The sequence below is a fragment of the Alligator sinensis genome, unplaced genomic scaffold, assembly GCF_000455745.1.
Source record: "Alligator sinensis unplaced genomic scaffold, ASM45574v1 scaffold166_1, whole genome shotgun sequence".
NCBI classification, from domain to species: domain Eukaryota; kingdom Metazoa; phylum Chordata; order Crocodylia; family Alligatoridae; genus Alligator; species Alligator sinensis.
The window spans coordinates 1,571,370-1,589,013 of NW_005842098.1; the positions used below are offsets into that span (position 1 = coordinate 1,571,370).

The window sequence follows — 17,644 nt, forward strand, 5'->3', positions numbered from 1 at the left end:
TTCCTGCTGCAGAATATATTAAAGGTTTCTAAAGGGCTCCTTTTTTAATTCAGAAAAAGTGGTATATGTTGCATGAAGCATTCAATGCATAGTGAAGATACCATACTTAAAAGACTAAATAATATTTCTTGTCGATTACCCAGTTCATGGAACCAAAGTCAGTATAATATTTTTGATGGAGAAAGAAAAGAATATTATTTGCTGTTTCATAATGTTTAATATATGCTCTCTATTTCACATGCTTTTTACTTAAAGGCAATTTCTCACTTAATATCATGTACAGGTATCAAATCACATCTGTTTCCTTTGAGACCCAAACATTACAGCAGCTTCACTATTGCATTTAAAGAACAAAAGTATGCTGTTCTTACTACAAATTTTCAGTTACATGCAAAAAATAACAGGATAAAACCGAACTTTTTTTTCCTACAGCACCTGGAAAAGTGTATCAAGGCTACTATTTCAACCTCCATTTCAGGAGCATACATACTCCTCTATGAGCTTCTCATGACCTCTTTGTAATGCTGCACGATGCATTTTTCAACAAAATGTAGTGATTTTCAGAAGTAAAACACTTGGCTAAGACAGCCAATTCTTAAGCCATATGAAAGAATGAGTTGAGGGACTGGATTGTGTTACTTGCTTCTATATGAAATTATTTTAGGAGAAAAACATCGACTCCAGTGACTGGCTTTCTCCCCCGAGATGAAGAAAACCCTCTAAAGAATAAAGTGCCACATTATTTGCCCTTCGATTGGGGACGACATGGTTTTAATTTAGGAGGAAAAAGAAAAGTTTCCTTCTCCCGAGCTCTCTCCGGCCACAGCCCCCGGCTTTTATTGCCTCTTTCTTGTACTCACGGCGGGTCTCTACATGGGGAAGCTTCTCCTGGATGAACAGGCAAGCTTTGCTCTGGACTCGGAGGAGAATCGGGTGAGATGGAGGCAGGCGCTGGGCAAAAATTACACTTTTTTCCCTTCTGAAGAAACACAAACAGGAGGGAAGAAAGAGACCTTCCTGGCTTGCAGGTGGGCGGGCTCTGTAACGCGCCAATCACAGAGCAGCTCTTCTCTATAAAGGTCGTGTCACACTTACTGTAGCACTAGTATTTTTTTTTCTGGTTTTTGGACTCCCGCTGCCATGTCGGAAAGTGCGCCCGCCGCCGCGTCTCCCGGCGCCGCAGCCGGAGCCAAAGCCCCCGCGAAGAAGGCGAGGAAGGCGGCGGGCGGCTCCAAAGCCCGCAAGCCCGCGGGGCCCAGCGTGGCCGAGCTGATCACCCAGGCCGTGTCCGCCTCCAAGGAGCGCAAGGGGCTGTCGCTGGCCGCCCTGAAGAAGGCGCTGGCAGCCGGCGGCTACGATGTGGAGAAGAATAACAGCCGCATCAAGTTGGGGCTCCGGAGCCTGGTGAACAAGGGCACCCTGGTGCCGGCCGTGAAGAAGAGCCCCAAGAAAGCCAAGAAGGCGGCGGCCAAGAAGAGCGCGGCCAAGAGCCCCAGGAAGGCCAAGGCGGCCAAGCCCAAGCGGGCCGCCAAGAGCCCGGCCAAGGCCAAGGCTGCCAAGGCCAAGGCTGCCAAGCCCAAGGCAGCCAAGGCCAAGAAGGCGGCGCCCAAGAAGAAGTAAGCTGATTTGAAGATACACCCAACGGCTCTTTTAAGAGCCACCCACATTTTCCAGAAAGAGCTGAATCCCTCCTTTCACAGACCCTTCCTTGATTGCCCATCAGAGCAAGTGGGTTAAAGTAGCTTGCAATAGGAGAAGAGGTAAGAGTCCAGTCGGCGACCTGGTGCAGCTCTGCAATACTGGAGCCCGCTTTGTAGTTCAGTACGCTTAACTTAATGGGCAAAGTGTATGGAGAAGCTGCTTGTGCCGGTTGTTGAAACCGTTTTGTTTTAGTTCCCTTTTAAATTGGGGAATTAAAAGGAATGCATTTAACGAAAAAAGAAAAAAAAATAGGCCAGTAGAGATCGCTAAAGTGCCGTATTTCTCAAGAGACCGGTTTATTATCACCCTTCATCCGCTGCCCTGGGCTATATACCTCTGCTACCCCGACTGTGCTCGGTGGGCTGCAGTCACTTTCTTTACAAGATCGGGGTGTCTTCAGTCCTCCCCCTCTCTCCCCGCGTGGTTCGATTGCTTTGCAAAACTCTAAAGAGAGCCATTTAGTCGCTAATCTTCAGGGGATTTCACGTACCGGGGCTGGGAAACGTATGGGAACTGGCAATTAATATATAGCTCCCTCAGGGGCATAGTGGCCCAGTAATAATCGAGCATTTCTTAGCAGTAAGGCCGCTATTCAGGGAAACTCGGAAGCCAACTCTTGCCCACAACAAAGGACTACTAGGCTTCTGCAGCAGCTGCCCTCTGTTTCCTCTACGGTTGCCTGGGGTCCTTTCCGAGCGCTTAGAGTGAAAAGGGAGAGCGCATTGGGCAGCTCCAAGGCTTTGAAAAGCCCGCCTCCCTGGTGTGGGATTTTATCCACTACTGGCTCCCACTTCATTTGTCAAACATCTCTTTCTGGCAAGTCTCTGGATGGTCTTTGAACCCCATCACCTTATCTCCCCTCCCCTCCGCTTATTTTTGTACCGTTCCCCCGTCCTATTATCGATACTTAACCATGGACTTTGAGAAAAACAAAGCTTTTATTCCGTTGGTTTATAACCTTGGAATGAGCAGCGGAAAGGTGAGAGAGGATTTTAGGTGAACATAACCAGTCACGTCTCTTACACATACCCCCCCACCCCCAAAGTATTTCTATTTAAGGACTCTATTAATATGTGACAGTGATACAACTCTTCTGTCGTGAATGTGGGTGGCTCTCAAAAGAGCCGTTGAGTTTAAAATATTAACACCAGGATATTTTACTTGGAGCTGGTGTATTTGGTGACAGCCTTGGTGCCCTCGGACACGGCGTGCTTGGCCAGCTCCCCGGGCAGCAGCAGGCGCACGGCGGTCTGGATCTCCCGGGACGTGATGGTCGAGCGCTTGTTGTAGTGCGCCAGGCGGGACGCCTCCCCGGCGATGCGCTCGAAGATGTCGTTCACGAAGGAGTTCATGATGCCCATGGCTTTGGACGAGATGCCGGTGTCCGGGTGCACCTGCTTCAGCACCTTGTACACGTAGATGGAGTAGCTCTCCTTCCTGCTCTTCTTACGCTTCTTGTCTCCCTTCTTCTGCGTCTTGGTAACCGCTTTCTTGGAGCCCTTCTTGGGGGCGGGAGCGGACTTGGCGGGTTCCGGCATCTTGGCAATTTACCTCCCACAGATCAATACCCACAGTATCGCTAAAATGGCCGCGGTGCCCTTTATTTATAGGGTGCTTATGCAAATTAGAGTACTCTAGGATGTGTCCCTCTATTGGATCGTCCTTGTGGCGCTTGTACCCTCTGATTGGCCAAAGTAAGATCCGCCGTCCCATTGGTTGATAACCTAGGGACAGTTTTTAGCCAATCACGAAGCAGCAGGCCCTCCCGGAGAAGGGATAAAAAGGGAAGAATAGTTACGTCAGCACGATTATTTAGTCCTGTTTTGGAGTGAGGAGGTTGTGATAAAAAATCTGTTGCTATGTCGGGCCGGGGAAAGCAGGGAGGCAAAGTGCGGGCTAAGGCGAAGTCGCGCTCCTCGCGGGCCGGGCTGCAGTTCCCGGTGGGCCGCGTGCATCGTTTGCTCCGGAAAGGTAATTATGCCGAGCGGGTCGGAGCCGGCGCCCCGGTCTACATGGCGGCCGTGCTGGAGTACCTGACGGCCGAGGTCCTGGGGCAACGCGGCGCGGGACAACAAGAAGACGCGCATCATCCCCCGCCACCTGCAGCTGGCCATCCGCAACGACGAGGAGCTCAACAAGCTGCTGGGCAAAGTGACGATCGCGCAGGGCGGCGTCCTGCCCAACATCCAGGCCGTGCTGCTGCCCAAGAAGACAGAGAGCCACAAGGCCAAGAGCAAGTAAAAACGGTCTATAAGAAACGAGAGGTCTAAACTGCGAAAAACACACCCCAAAGGCTCTTTTCAGAGCCACCCACACGATCAAAAAAGAGCTGTTCACTGTAATAACCACGTCCCCAAGTAAGTGGGTTTTTGCGTCACTTCATTAATTCATGGCGTGTTTTCCTCACGTGGAAAAAAATTAGGAAGGCTCGCCCTATACCGCTTTGTTTTAGTCTAAAGATCAGCCGGTTCCGGTGCCTGACCTGTGTCTGGCACTGGTCGTAAATTAGCACTTGTTTTGTTTCCCTTTCGGAGGGTTCCTGGACTGGGCGGGACTAGCAATACAAAGGAGGCAGGTGTCGGTACCCCCGTCCCGTCCCCCCCGCGCCCTTTCTTCTGCGGCTCTTGGGGTTTTTGGGGAATCCGCTTTGTCGAGCCCGGGCCGGGCGCGGGGATGAGTCGTGAGACTGGGCTGGGCGTGGGGGGCGCCGGGCGGGGCAGGGCGGGGGGAGGACGGTGCTTCGGGCCTGAAGCACGAGGTGTGTGGAGGCGAGCGGCACGGAGCAGCGACGAGCGGAAAGGGGTGATGCTTCCGGGGCCGGGTGCACGGCGCTGCCGGGGTCTGCGGGCCGCGGGGAAGGGAACTCGGGGAAGCGAGAGGAGGGAGGCGCCGCGCGGGGACTGGGCGAGGCTGCTCGCAGCGCCGCTGCCCCTAGAGGAAACGAGCTGCAGCGCTCTGAAATCCCAGCTTTGGGCGGGTTTTTCAAACCGGCGGCCGTTGTCGCTGGCCGGGGATCGGCCATGTTCCTTTCCCCTCCCCTGGCATAGTCAGCCCGGGCCCTCAGCCCTCTCCTCGCGTCCGCCCCGAAGAGACGCGGCCGCTTGCCCAGGCCGCCCCCGTGACAGCTCGCGGGGTCGCTCGCTTTGCCTCCGGCAGCGGGATCGTGGTCGCCGCTGGCACGTCCGAGGGGGTGACCTGCAGCGCCTCTGAGCCACGGTGGCCGCAGCCGGCCGCAGCGGGGGGGCCGTGCCTGCCTCCCCTGGGGCCAGTGGCTCGCCCGGCCCCGGGCCCGTGTGTAGCGTGCCCTAGCCCGGCCTTTCACTTCTGATCGTCTCCCTGATCTTCCCCAACCCGCCCGGCCTCCCACGCTCTCTGTCTCCGCTCCCGCCATGAGCCGGGAAGGTGAGTAGCCTCGTGGGGAGAAATTGAGTCTATGTGGGCAGTCTTCGGCTGTGGGATTTGGGGAGGGGGGCCTTCCTGCCGGAGGGGGGCATGCCTGCTTCCCCGGGAAAGCCGTCCCCATCCGCTGCTCCAGCTCCGAGGGGTGTTGCTCATCCTCCCAGAGTTCGGATCTGGTGTGAACTGTAACTTCCTGACGCCTGCCACCGCTCTTTCTTCAGACTGAGCTGGAGGATCTGTCCCTTGAGCCTCATTAAAACTGGAATGTTCCTTATAGAGCTTTATTGAGACCATGGGTATAACCCTTCCACCCTTGCCAGTGGGATTTGTGTCCCAACGCTGAGAACCTTCAGGGCCTTGGGAGGGAGGTGTCTGCTCTTTGAATTGCTTCTATTTCTTTAGGTTTGTCATAAGAAGTCATTTGGATTTTAGGGACTGCTTTTAGGGACTAGGTTTTTCATGTACACCATTCTTTTAAAGCACCTCCCCCGCCCCCCAACTCGCACACCTGGTGGCAGATAAAGTATTTGCGATTTTAAAATTTCTGTGCACTTGTTCCTTTATTTTGGGCTCTGGTGTGGAGGAAAAATGGTTCAAGCAAAGGGTGCAATGTAAAAGATTTGATCTTGCTTCATCATTGTAGAAACCACTACAGCCCTTTGTAAACTGTTCCAGAAAATAAACAGATTATTTCTATCCTAATTATATAAAGATTAAGCTCCCAGCAATTACCTTATGGTTTGGGGGTTTTGTTTGCTTTTTTTCTGCTAGACAAAATCTAATTACTATTAGAAAAGCAGGTACAAAGCATAGTATAGATGCACTTTATAATAAGTACAGCTAGCTAAGTACCAAATGTGATTTAAAATGTTCTAATTGTCTGCTAAATGTGCTAAACTAAGGTTTAAATCTCTCCATAGCATTTTCTAGGCCCCTAAAAATTGTCACGGGACCTTTTTACTTTTAATTAATTGTTTGTTTGTTTTTGAGACATTGCACTATCCATATTTCAATGATCTTAGTCAAAAGGCAGGATAGTGTTGTATTGTACCTTATAGGTAAGTTAAATTGGTGATGCATAAGCTTTCATAAACAATAACTTCATGATATTCTGCAAAGCTTATGCATTTCTAATTTAGTTGATTGATAAAGTGCAGTTCCAGCCTGACTTCATTCTAACGCATCTAACTGTCTCTCTCCACAATAATATCACCCAAGCTGCATAAAGAGTTTAAACTTTCCTGCTCCAGGTATAGTCCCCTTATTACATATCCAAGATTCATGTTAGCTTTCTTAACGATGCCGTGGTGTTAAGAACTTATGTTCAGTTTGCTGTCTATCATGATTAATTTCTTTTCAAAATCTCCCCAAGCCTGTGTCCTCTATTCTTCATCTCCATCTCATTGTGTCTGACCTTGCACTTGCCTTTAAAATACCTGGTATAGTGGTGGTAACTATGACTTTGATGCTAGTACTTTTCACTGCCACATAATCAAGATGGAGAAAAAAGGAGCCCAAAAATGTGGCTTGCCCCTCTGTCTCTTGCCACTAAAATACATACCTAGTGATCTTTATGTGGATTTTTTGTCATTTTAAGATTTGTCTGTAACTCTATTCTCTGACCTCATCAGGAGCTTTCAAAAGAGCAATTACATAGAATTCATAAAAGTGGTGAACTTCTTGCAGGGGGAACTGGCCAGGCAAGCAGCAAAGAGGTGTTTACAACGTGGGTGTTTGTCTGAGCTGCTTTCTGTGTCATCTTCCCTGTCTCTCCCAGAGCCCATGAAGGGATATACCTAGCAAAATGCTCAGCCAACAAAGTCATAAAAAAGTAAAACAATCCCTGCCCCTCGCATATTTTGTGGACTTTACAATGTAACTCCACTACAAAAACATTTGTTTTTGGCCTAAGGGAGGTAGGAAGGTGAACCGGGTAAGGAGGAGAGAGAGAGAGAAAGATGAAGAATGAGGGTCTGTGATTCAAAGATTAGATTTATCAAGGAGTAAAGTAAACAGTTTGTGGACAAGAGATCCATTTTGATACTTACCCCTAAACTGCTTTCCAAATAATGACGCAGGACAATAGCAGCTACTGGTATATCCTTTATTCTCCAGCTTGCCTACATGGAAACAAGCATACATTTTGTAGCCTTTTTTTTAGCAAAGAAACCATATTTTCCTTCAGGCTTATTCTCTTACCCTACTTCTGACTCCCGGCCTGAGTTTTGGTATGTCCTATGAAATTCATTTTGGCAAATGGTAAAGAGGTTAGTAAGCATGCTATACTTCAGCATTTGGGGGCTGGTCCCAAATACTGCTAAAATATGCCTGGGGCTGGAGCCAGAGAAAAAGGATCAATAATTGCCATCTGCTAGTGAATGGCAAAAATCCACTGGCACAAATCACAATAGCCTCTGAACTGCAAAAACCTAAACCCTAGTGACTGGTGATTTCAGGAGTGTGCTAGCCATTATGTTGCGAAAAACCCCAGGATCATTCAGTCTTTGTTCAGAAAGACAAAACTAGAGCCCGTCTGTGATGAGGACCTTTTTTGCAAGCTGAATGGTAAAAGATTAAGCAGTGTGACACCATATAGACCAGGGGTGGGCAAAATACAGGCCGTGAGCCAGATTCAGCCCAACAAGGGATTTTATCCAGCCTGCAGCAGGTCCCTCAGCCCTCCCCAGCCCAGGTGCAGAGGCAACCCAGGCCATGGCACATGCTGCCAGTTCCTCTGCCCCTGGACACACAACGGATCTGGGGCAACAAGGCTTCTGACCTCCATTTCCCAGCAGCCCTGGTGGGGATGGCTCTTTCTGGCTGCCATCTTCATTGGACCTGGGGCCTCTGCCCAGGCATCCCAGCTCTTCTGCCCCGCATCCACTGCCGCAACAGAAGGGGCCACACAGCCTATGGACCAGCCACACCAGCTTTAGTTAAGGGTCTCTTGGGCCACATGCTACACAGGTACCAGTGGTGACAGCATGGGGCCAGAGCCCAAGGCAGGCCCCTGCCTGTGGAATCTGCACCCGTCACAGGGGTGTGCGGGCAGCAGATTGCGGCTCTGCCCTAGCCCTGCACTGTCACCGTCCCATGACCCCACACCATGATCCACCCTCACCCACCTGTCCTACTCTTGAACACTGCTCTCTGCCTGCCTGTGGGCTACATAGGGAGTTTTTGTGGGCCATTGCACATGTGGGGTGAAAGGTGCTGCTGACTTGGCCCATGACAGTTCAGCAAAACTCTCTATGTGGCCCACAGGCCCAAATAATTGCCACCTCTGTCCAACTGGCAGCCAAGAAGCTGCATATGACCCATGAGGGGTTAGTGTGCAGTCCTCAGCTCTCACCTAGCCACATCTCCCCGCAGTAGTTTCGGTGCAGCAGCTGGGGTCTCAGGGCTCCCCGCACTTCCCTCCTCCAGCTTCCACTTCCTGCCCCTCCCCAGGGGCTAGCGTACTACTTTGTGGCACAGCTCTCAGAGCAGCAGCAGAGCCTGAGACCAGGGTGCCACTTCATGGTGCAATGATGATGGTATCTGTGCGGCAAGGGGCCCTTAGCTCAAGCTGGTGTGGTCTATGGGCTGTGTGGACCCTTCTGTTGCAAGATGTGAAGGGAAGTGGGATAGAATCAGCTCGGTAACAGTGGCACTATCACCAAGTTACAGCAAGGGAAGTTTAGTTTAGATATCAGGAAAAAAACTTTCTCACTGGGAGGGTAGTAAAGCATTGGAACCAGGTTACCCAGGGAAGTTGTGGAATCTCCATCCTTGGAGGTTTTGAAGACCTGGATAGACAAAGACTTGGATGGGATGATATAGTTGGGAATGGTCCTGCTTTCAGCAGTGGTTGAACTAGATAACCTCCCAAGGTCCCTTCCAACCCTAATTTTCTGATTCCTATGATTCTGTGATCTGTCTAAGTGTGATGACTAAGCCAACTGGTGCTGCTGGAAAAAGAGTGAAGGGAGTTCATACTTGCACAGATCTCTGCTATCTGCTCTTCCTTTCCTCCATTCACAAAACACAGAGATAGTGGTGAAAAGAAACCTGTAGCTTTAGCGGTTAGGAGATAAATCTAAATATACAAATAAAAATAATGAAGATGATGATGACAAGAAAGCCAAGCCTTCCCAAGTAAAACAAACAATGATATTGAGTTGAAAAAAACTCAATATTTTTCAATATTGAGTTGAAAAAACTTTTTCAACTCCTTTAAAGTCTAGATCCCTAAGTTCACTCCTCCGGAAGCCCCTAAATACTAGCATACACATTTTGAATCAGAATACTGATTAGAAGGGACCTTGAACCTGCTAAATAAAGACAAAATCGCTGGCAGCCTGGCTGGTAATGTTTACTGTTTACTGTATTGATTTCTGCCTGTAGAACAACTGTTACCTGTATAACTTGTTTCCATTTTCCCATCCACACATTGAAGGAATGTGTACAGAGTATGTCTAAATTGATCATTGTGCCTACCGTAGCCTGACTTAATATATCAAGCCTCAGATCCAGTGGCTCCTTCTGCTGTACATGCTTGTAGTAGGTGCCAACTTTCTCTCTCTTATGTAGAAGATTTTCTGTTGCCTACATAAATATTGGTCAAGAGTGGTATTAAATTCTTTTGGACTGTGTCATATCAAAAAACAACTTCATCTTACTTTCAGGCTCCCAAGAAATACTTCACTTCCTGATGCCTTTTGTAATTGAAGTGGAGAATGTTTAGTCCTGTGACTGCTGGAACGCTGTCATTGCTCATCATGTTGAGTAATCCAGAATCGCTGCAGGCATACAGGAAGCCTTCATGTAAAGTAAGTACAGTAAGAAGAAGGTCATGCATTGTTTGCCCTTTAAAAAAACTGGAACTTAAGGTGCCTGAAGTATTTTTTTTCTTAAGATGTGGCTGAAATTGAGCCAGAGGTCGCTGAAATTGCAGTAAAAATTTAATTAACGGGAGCTTGCAAAACGTCTGTTTTTTTTCCAATTCATCAATCAATTAATGCAATGAAACACAAACTTTAAAAGGTTTTGCTGTTGTTTTTTTTCTGCCTATGGCAATTTAAATCAACACAGAAAATAACACCAGTTTAAATATACATTTTGAGAGCTGACATTTTTGGTTTGTCTAGGTCTCTTTTTTGGGGGGTGGGGGGAGGCGAGTGTTCTTTTTGGCAGAATTAGAACAGTTTGGGGCCTGCCCTTTGTCCACAGTATTGCTCCTCTTGCACAGACTCCTAGTGTAATGTATATATAGGATATTTTGTAACACTTCAGACATATTAGAAAATAGTTATGCCAAGGTGAACTTTCCCTCAAGACTTGCATTAGCAAATACCCTTAACCCCAGGAAAATAATAGACCAAGAGTTTCAATTCACTTAGGGGTCAGGACTGCCTCTGGAATTTAATGAGTAAGACAATGGTTTTCAACCTTTTTAGACTCAAGGCACCCCTTATTAGGCTGAAGACACCCTTCAGAAACTGTAAGTTCTTGGTTTTCCCTATTTTTTTTACTACAGAAAAATAATAGAGCAATCCTTCTGTTTCAGAGAACTCAGACCACAGAGGGTCAGAATTTTTTTAACGCTATGGATTCCTATTTGAAATCTCTGGATTTATTTTGTGAATCATGTTTGCACACCTACCAGTGCTAATATTGCATGTCACCCATCAGCACCCTTGCAAGGATCTCAAGTCACCCAACAGGTAACATGGTCCCTGTTTGAGAATCACTGGAGTAAGGCCATGAATCTCACCCTAACTGTCAGCTGATATACTAGAAGGTCAACATTTGTCCATTGTGCCACTCAGTTTTTCAAAGTGACTTGACTAGTCCAGTTATCTGGTCTCCAACTACCATTCACTACCCTACTTTTCCAGTGATCAAGACAGCATCCAGCATTCTTGATCACCGGTGATTAGTAAATTGAATACACTACTGAATAAGTAAGTGCCTTTTTGAAAACCTTCACTCTCTAAGCTGCCCTTTTACTAAATCCCTAGCAGTTAATCCTAAATAGTAAGTCCCTAAACTAGTAAACTGAAGTTCCAAGGGGTTTTTATTTGCTTGGTGATTCTAGGTAGGAATGGTACAGTTGCATGTGATACAGACAATGAAATGAAATCCTTCAAAGATATTTTTTTATTTTAAAACTATGATAATCTGTAAACTATGGTGCAATTCACCAAAACACACATTTTGTTTGTATAATCTACAGGTCAGTATGTTCATTGTGTCCCTTTCTGTGCCCTGTCCGTAGAAGACGAATCTGCGAGAATGGTCCGCTTGAAATTCTGACTCTTGTCTGACTCAGGGGGAGAAGACAGCCAAAGGCAGAAACGGTATACTTTAAAGCAATTTGTATACCAGTGAAAAAACTGAACTGTGATAGGTGCTAACAGACTTTCAGTTGTCATCTTCGTAAACCAGGTTAGTCCTCTCATGGGAAGCAGTGAATAAGCTCTCTCTACTAGGCCGTGAGGAGTCATATGTCCCATTTCCCCTTGTGGCCCTGCTTCCCCGTGCCTTCTAGGATATGCCTTGGTATCTTTTGAGAAGTTAGCCCCAAGGTACTCAGAAGTCTCAGGTTGTCATTCCTCTAGATACTAGTCAGGCTAGAAGACCACTCCAACGGTTCTGAAGATCTTCCATGCCATGCAAAGATACAGCATGGATGCCTCCCACCTAGAGCTCCTCCAGGCACTGAATGCTCAACGCCGTCAGGTCCTTATAATGTACTTGGACTCACGGCGACGAGTCCGTAATCTCCTCATGACTCTCACCAGCCTGATCACCCAACTGTGTGACTTGCTTTTCCAAAGCCATGTTAGCGAGGCTGCAATGTCAGAAGCTCTCACAAGGAGAACATTCGAACTGTATGGCATGCTCTCAGCAGGTGACTGCGACTTGCCAGAAGAAGATGATATTGAGGACACGAACAAGGATGGCCTGCTTTGGGAACGTCTTCAGACTGTTGACCGTCGGTTCTGGGTACAGGAGAAAAGTGTAGACTGGTGGGAGAGGATAGTGCTGCAGACATGGGGTGATCAACAGTGGCGTGAAAACTTTAGGATGACAAAGGCCACATTCCTAGAGATCTGTGCAGAGCTGACTCCAGAGCTGAGGAGGCAAACGACCAACATGCGAGTCCCTTTGAGTGTTGAAAAGCGGGTGGCAATTGCCATTTGGAAACTCGCAACCCCCAACTGCCAAAGGTCTGTGGCCAACCAGTTTGGCGTGGGCAAATCCACTGCTGGATCAGCTATTCGTGAGGTGTGCACAGCCATCAGGAAGGTGCTTGCCCCACGTTTCCTCGGGCTTTTCAATCCCCAGGAAGTCATCAATGGATTTGCCCACATGGGGTTCCCGAATTGCATTGGTGTGATCAACAGCATACACATCCCCATCCTTTGCCCTCCCCACCGTAGCTCAGAGTATATGAACAGAAAGGGCTTCTTTTCTATTGGGCTGCAGGGCCTTGTGGATCACTGTGGGAGATTCACACATATCACTGCTGGATGGTCTGGCAAAATGCATGACGCTAGGGTCTTCCGTAATTCCAGCCTTGTCCCCCTGATGAGGAGGGGAGATTTTGCCGGGGATGCTTCCAGCATTGAAATCAATGGAGTGACAAGCAGGGATATTGCACCTGGGGAGGAAGAACCAGAAGCATACCTACAGGCTGAGGAGGGGAGATTTTGCCATGGGTGCTTCCAGCATTGAAATCAATGGAGTGACAATCCCCCCACTGATTATTGGTAACCCAGCTTACCCCCTCCTACCATGGCTCATGAAGCCATTCATAGGGTACCTGGACCCCCGGAAAGAACTTTTCAATCATCGGCTAAGCAACTGCTGGCTGATGGTAGAACATGCATTTGGACGCCTCAGGGCCAGGTGGAGAGCCCTCAATGTCCGCTTGGATGCGTCCGAACGTTACCTTTCCAGCATGGTGGTGGCCTGCTGCATCCTACACAACATCTGTGAGACAAGGGGTGAGACTCTAGGGGTTGGGTGGGTGATGGAGGCTGAAAGACTTTCTCAGCGTTATGAGCAGCCAGAGCCAGTACTTCTTGAAAACTACAGCCAGCAGGGGACTCTTGTCAGGGAGGCATTGGCAGACTACTTTGAGCAGGAAGAAGGGGCTCAGGAATGAGGTAGGGCCATTGCTGTTCTAATGCATGTTGTAAGAGGGTATGTTCATTAAAACCTGCTGAATAGAAATGGTTGGTTTTATTTAATAATTAAGCCCGTAATAAACCATTTAAAATAATGGGAAATAATTAGGGGAAAAGGAAACTATATACATAGGAAGCCACATAGAATCAGTGGCGTAGCTGCCACTCACCACAGGTCATTTGCACGAGAACTCTGCAGCAGCAGGCCACAACGGGGTTTGAAAGAATCAAATATGATCTTCCAAAGGCTGCTGTCACCCCCACCACTATGGGAGGTGGCATGTGTGGGACAAGGTTGTTGAGGGTGCATAGGGAATCTTGAGGGAATTCCAGCAGCCAAGGAGAGGACAAAGCGCTGCCTTTCTGGACTCTGGCAGATGAAGAGCCTGGGAAATGTAGACTTGCACCTTCCTCTCCCCCAGATTCTTCCAGAGAAGTTCAGTGTCCCCTTTTGCCAGAGCAATAGCACCCCTCTCCTCCAGGAATCCTTTATGACCAAAGGCTACCAGCTCTTCCAGCCTGGAGGATGGCCATGCAATAGTGCTCCATCTTGGAGGGTCACTCCTCCCCCACACTGGCCCTCCTCTCAGGGGATCCTTCTCTTTCCCCTCCACCCTAAGCCTTGCTTCAAACTAAGACTCTTTAGTAACCTTAGCTGCCAGACCTAAAGGGACATAATCTGGCAGCTTGAGGCCCTGTTCTAGTCATGGCCAAAGTGAAAGGTGGCTGCTGAGGCAGGGGGAAAAAGAAAAAGGCATATTCCAGGGTGGTACTACCAAGGCAGTGTTCCTGACCTGTCATTGCTGAGATCCCTACTTTGAGACCTGTCTATTCCATGCATCTTGGGCTGCTCAGATCAGCTCCTGACTGACGATGTTCTTTCCTCCCCACCTTTCTTGAAATGAAAATCATGGAGCCCCATATTCACCCAAGGCACTTCGCCCTGCTTAACTCAGTGCTTCATGCCTGGGAGTCCTCTATGCAGCTCTCATGGCTTTGGCATGCAATGGCCCAGAACAGCTCTTTTCCCCCCAAAGCAAGTGTACCTCAAAGGCTAACATCTAGCCTACTCAATGCAAGGTACTCCTCTAGGACATAAAGTGGCAGAGGAGAAGAGTAGCTCCCCTTCTCCATCTCAGTGGATGGAAAGGGGGAACGCCCCCCCCAGCCTTGCTTCAAGAGTTGGGCTTGCTGATGGGAGAATCCTTTCACAAGCCTATGGTGGTGCTTGCAATACAACCCTGGCTGGATGTTGCCATAGAAAGAAGCTTTAGCCATGGAGGGGACTCCTGGGAAGGTGGCAGCCTGCTGGGTATATTAGGCAAAATAAGGCTTCTCCTAGGAGGACTTGTCATTTCAGAAGGTGATTTAGCCAAGCCACGAGAGATGTTTCTGCTTCTGCTTATTCATTCCTGCACCCTTGCTCCAAATCCTTGCCCAGTACTTTTTCTTCTGGAGCACTGTAATTCATGAGTTCAGATCCACTGGTGTGCTGGCTCAGGTTTTGCTTAGTTGCACAGAGACTTGTTTCTTTGTGGCCTGTTTATATTACCTGTTTTTGAGCTCTCCCTTGGCACTTAGCTGACTTGTAACTTTGGTTTCACCATTTACCTTGGTCCATATGTTTGACTTCTCCTTGTTAAATACTTTATGTATTGGTTCTAATTTCAGTTTGTACATAGTTTATTTATTGTTACTTTCTGTGCCTTGTATATACTTTATTTATTATTTGATTTTTGCCCTTTATATAGTTTATGTCTTGGTACATTTGCACTCTGGGTCAGAAGTTTTCTCATCATTTTTCAGGCCTGGAGTTTTGTGCGTGCATGCATGTGCATGTGTGTGCATGCATCTTCATTTACACTCTCAGCCTTTCATTTCCATGTGCCCCTTTCTATTCTCCCAGCTCCATGTTTCCCTCATTGTTTGTTTAAATCATGTTAAATGTTCGATAAAGTTCACACACTACAGAAACCAAGAGTTTGTAGTTTTTGTCTACAGCAAGGAGAAAGGGAGCTTTTATGGTCTCTCAGCTTTTCTACTGCAGGAATTGAGTGAATGGCTCACCCGTTCACAGGCCATATACTGAAAATCTATTGGGAGTTAGACTGACTGATACTCAGGGACAATGGAATTCAGAGAGCCCCCCCAGGTCCATTACAATCCAGTAGGTGCCAAAAGACAAATTAAAGCTGTTGTCTGATGGTACACAGCAAGAAGCCTCACCTACCCAGTCCCATACATAGGCCTCCAGCAGCCTAGATGAATGGAAATCAGGGACATCCAGGCTAAGTACAGACATTCAAGATGCCCAAGGCAGAATCAACCTAAGTTATAGAGTTTTCTGTAAGTGGTGTAGTTTAGATAAGAGAACAGAACACACATTCCCCCTTTGTTGGGGGGGGGGGGAAATCTTAAACTGGGTTTTGCTATTTTTAAACCAGTCTTTGTGTGCTGAACTTCTGTTCTATTACAGGTATAAACTGGTCTCTGATCAGTTATACTAGTAAAAGTGTAATGTCTGTCCCTGGCCCCCGTGATTTATATCTAGACCTTCCTATCTTCTGGCTCACCTCACCAAGTGCATTGGAGCCTGAACAGCCACTGGGAGTCCGACGTAGGAAAGCACACCATGACAGGCCTTGCTCTCCCACTGCAATGAACAGGCCTTCACAAACCTAACTGAATAGGAATGGGAATTCAGTTACTTGCAAGTGAGTGAGCCTCCCATTCACCCAGGGTTTATAATCCAATAGCTGCCTTAAGGCCAAATAGCTGCCTTAAGCGCCAGGGCCGCACCCTCTACGGCTTCGGCGGCTGAGCTAACTGGTATAGAGTGGTATGCAACAGCCTTTTGTATCCCTCCATAAAACCCCTCAGAAATCAACATGAGGACAAAGGTAAAATAAATACACAGAACCCATACTGGGGAAGAAGAGGAGGTAACCACAATGAGAGAAAAGTCATGCCAGACAAAGGAAGCAATACTAGACAAATCAGGTTAGTTGGTGGTTGATGCAGACAAAAAGGCAGAGCTCTTCAATGTATTCCTTAATACTGACCAAGACAGTCCCCCACCTTGAACATAGACAGATGTCCAAAAGGCACCAGACCGCCAAAGGTTAGTGCTGACTTAGTTAAAGAGTACTTGGAAGGGCTGGATGGGTACAAGTCAGCCAGCCTGGATGACCTCCATCCACAGGTGCTGAAGGAATTGGCCAGTATCATTGCTGAGCCACTGGCACAGTTGTTTGAGCTCTAATGGTGCTCTGGACAGGTCTCTGAGGACTGAAAAAAGGCCAACGTGGTGCCCATTTTTAAGAAGGGGAGAAGGGAGGAGCAGGGTAACTTTTGGCCAGTCAGTCTTACCTCTATCCCTGGGAAAATACTAGAAAAAATCATCAAAGAGCATATTTGTGAAAGCCCAGCAGGGGAAACGATGCTGAATGGAAACCAGCACAGGTTCGTCACAGGTAGATCCTGCCTGACAAACCTTATAGCCTTTAATGACCAGGTCTCACACTGCCTTGACACAGAAGCGGAGGCCGATGTCATTTACCTGGATTTTAGGAAGGTCTTTGACACAGTTTCTCATTCTATTCTCATAGGGAAGCTAACGGGCTGTGGAGTGGACGCCTACACAGTCAGGTGGGTGGCCAACTGGCTTAGGGACCGCACCCAGACAGTGGTGGTGGACGGGTCATTTTCAACCTGGAAGGAGGTGGGCAGTGGGGTCTCACAGGGTTCGGTCCTTGGGCCAGTGTTATTTAATATCTTCATCAGTGATTTGGATGAGGGTGTGTTGAGCACCGTCTCCAAGTTCGCAGATGATACCAAATTATGGGGCAAAGTTAATACACCATTGGGCAGGGAGCAGTTACAGGCTGACCTGGACAGGTTGGATCAATGAGCGGAACTTAACAGGATGCAATTCAACAAAGATAAACGCAAGGTACCCTACCTAGGAATGAATCATCCCCAGCACACCTACAGGTTTGGGGATGTCCTCCTCAGCAGCTCAGAGGCTGAGAGAGATCTTGGAGTCATAGTTGACTCCAAGATGAACATGAGCTGGCAGTGCAACGAGGCCAGCAACAAAGCCAATTGCACCTTGTGTATTAGCAGATGCATGACCAACAGATTGAGGGAGGTGATGCTCCCCCTCTATGCAGCACTAGTCAGGCTGCAGTTGGAGTACTGTGTCCAGTTTTGGGTGCCGCACTTGAAGAGGGAAACGGAGGATCTGGAAAGGGTTCAGAGGAGGGCTACCCGCTGTCACAACCCAGTGATTTTGGTGCCTCGGCACGATGGAATTTTCCCGCCACATGAGAGCCTCTTGCAAAGTAAAAGGTTTTCTGTTGCAGCAG

General features: G+C 48.1%; 3 protein-coding genes and 1 pseudogene across 6 annotated transcripts; 3 read left to right on the forward strand and 1 right to left on the reverse strand.

The window, feature by feature from the left end:
- Positions 1-1,140: 1,140 nt before the first annotated feature.
- Positions 1,141-1,635, forward strand: LOC102376616 (histone H1-like). Its single transcript, XM_006024226.2, has one exon. It carries the CDS (start codon positions 1,141-1,143, stop codon positions 1,618-1,620), a length of 480 nt encoding a protein of 159 aa, XP_006024288.1. The 3' UTR covers positions 1,621-1,635.
- Positions 1,636-2,809: 1,174 nt separating this feature from the next.
- LOC102386179 (histone H2B 1/2/3/4/6) lies at positions 2,810-3,273 on the reverse strand. The gene has a single exon (XM_006024180.3). It carries the CDS (start codon positions 3,237-3,239, stop codon positions 2,859-2,861), a length of 381 nt encoding a protein of 126 aa, XP_006024242.1. The 5' UTR covers positions 3,240-3,273; the 3' UTR covers positions 2,810-2,858.
- A 244-nt stretch (positions 3,274-3,517) lies between these two features.
- On the forward strand, positions 3,518-4,043 carry LOC102385923 (annotated as a pseudogene).
- Positions 4,044-4,428: 385 nt separating this feature from the next.
- Positions 4,429-15,243, forward strand: LOC112550397 (protein ANTAGONIST OF LIKE HETEROCHROMATIN PROTEIN 1-like). Of its 4 annotated transcripts, XM_025204822.1 has the most exons (5): positions 4,429-5,103; positions 9,768-9,911; positions 10,539-10,582; positions 11,360-12,717; positions 12,824-15,243. In XM_025204822.1, the coding sequence occupies exons 4-5, from the start codon at positions 11,755-11,757 to the stop codon at positions 13,253-13,255; spliced, it is 1,395 nt and encodes a 464-aa protein (XP_025060607.1). In that variant the 5' UTR covers positions 4,429-5,103; positions 9,768-9,911; positions 10,539-10,582; positions 11,360-11,754; the 3' UTR covers positions 13,256-15,243. The 4 variants fall into 4 exon arrangements, with proteins under 4 accessions (XP_025060607.1, XP_025060606.1, XP_025060608.1 ...); XM_025204821.1 differs by lacking the exon at positions 10,539-10,582 and having other exon boundaries at positions 11,318-12,717; XM_025204823.1 differs by lacking the exon at positions 10,539-10,582.
- Positions 15,244-17,644: the final 2,401 nt, after the last annotated feature.

Bases quoted from the DNA above. Each gene is read 5' to 3' on its own strand.
- LOC102376616 (XM_006024226.2), top strand. From the start codon at position 1,141: ATGTCGGAAAGTGCGCCCGCCGCCGCGTCTCCCGGCGCCGCAGCCGGA.
- LOC102386179 (XM_006024180.3), bottom strand. From the start codon at position 3,239: ATGCCGGAACCCGCCAAGTCCGCTCCCGCCCCCAAGAAGGGCTCCAAG.
- LOC112550397 (XM_025204822.1), top strand. From the start codon at position 11,755: ATGCAAAGATACAGCATGGATGCCTCCCACCTAGAGCTCCTCCAGGCA. The intron at 12,718-12,823 runs ATCAATGGAGTG...TCCAGCATTGAA, and splicing joins GGGATGCTTCCAGCATTGAA to ATCAATGGAGTGACAATCCC.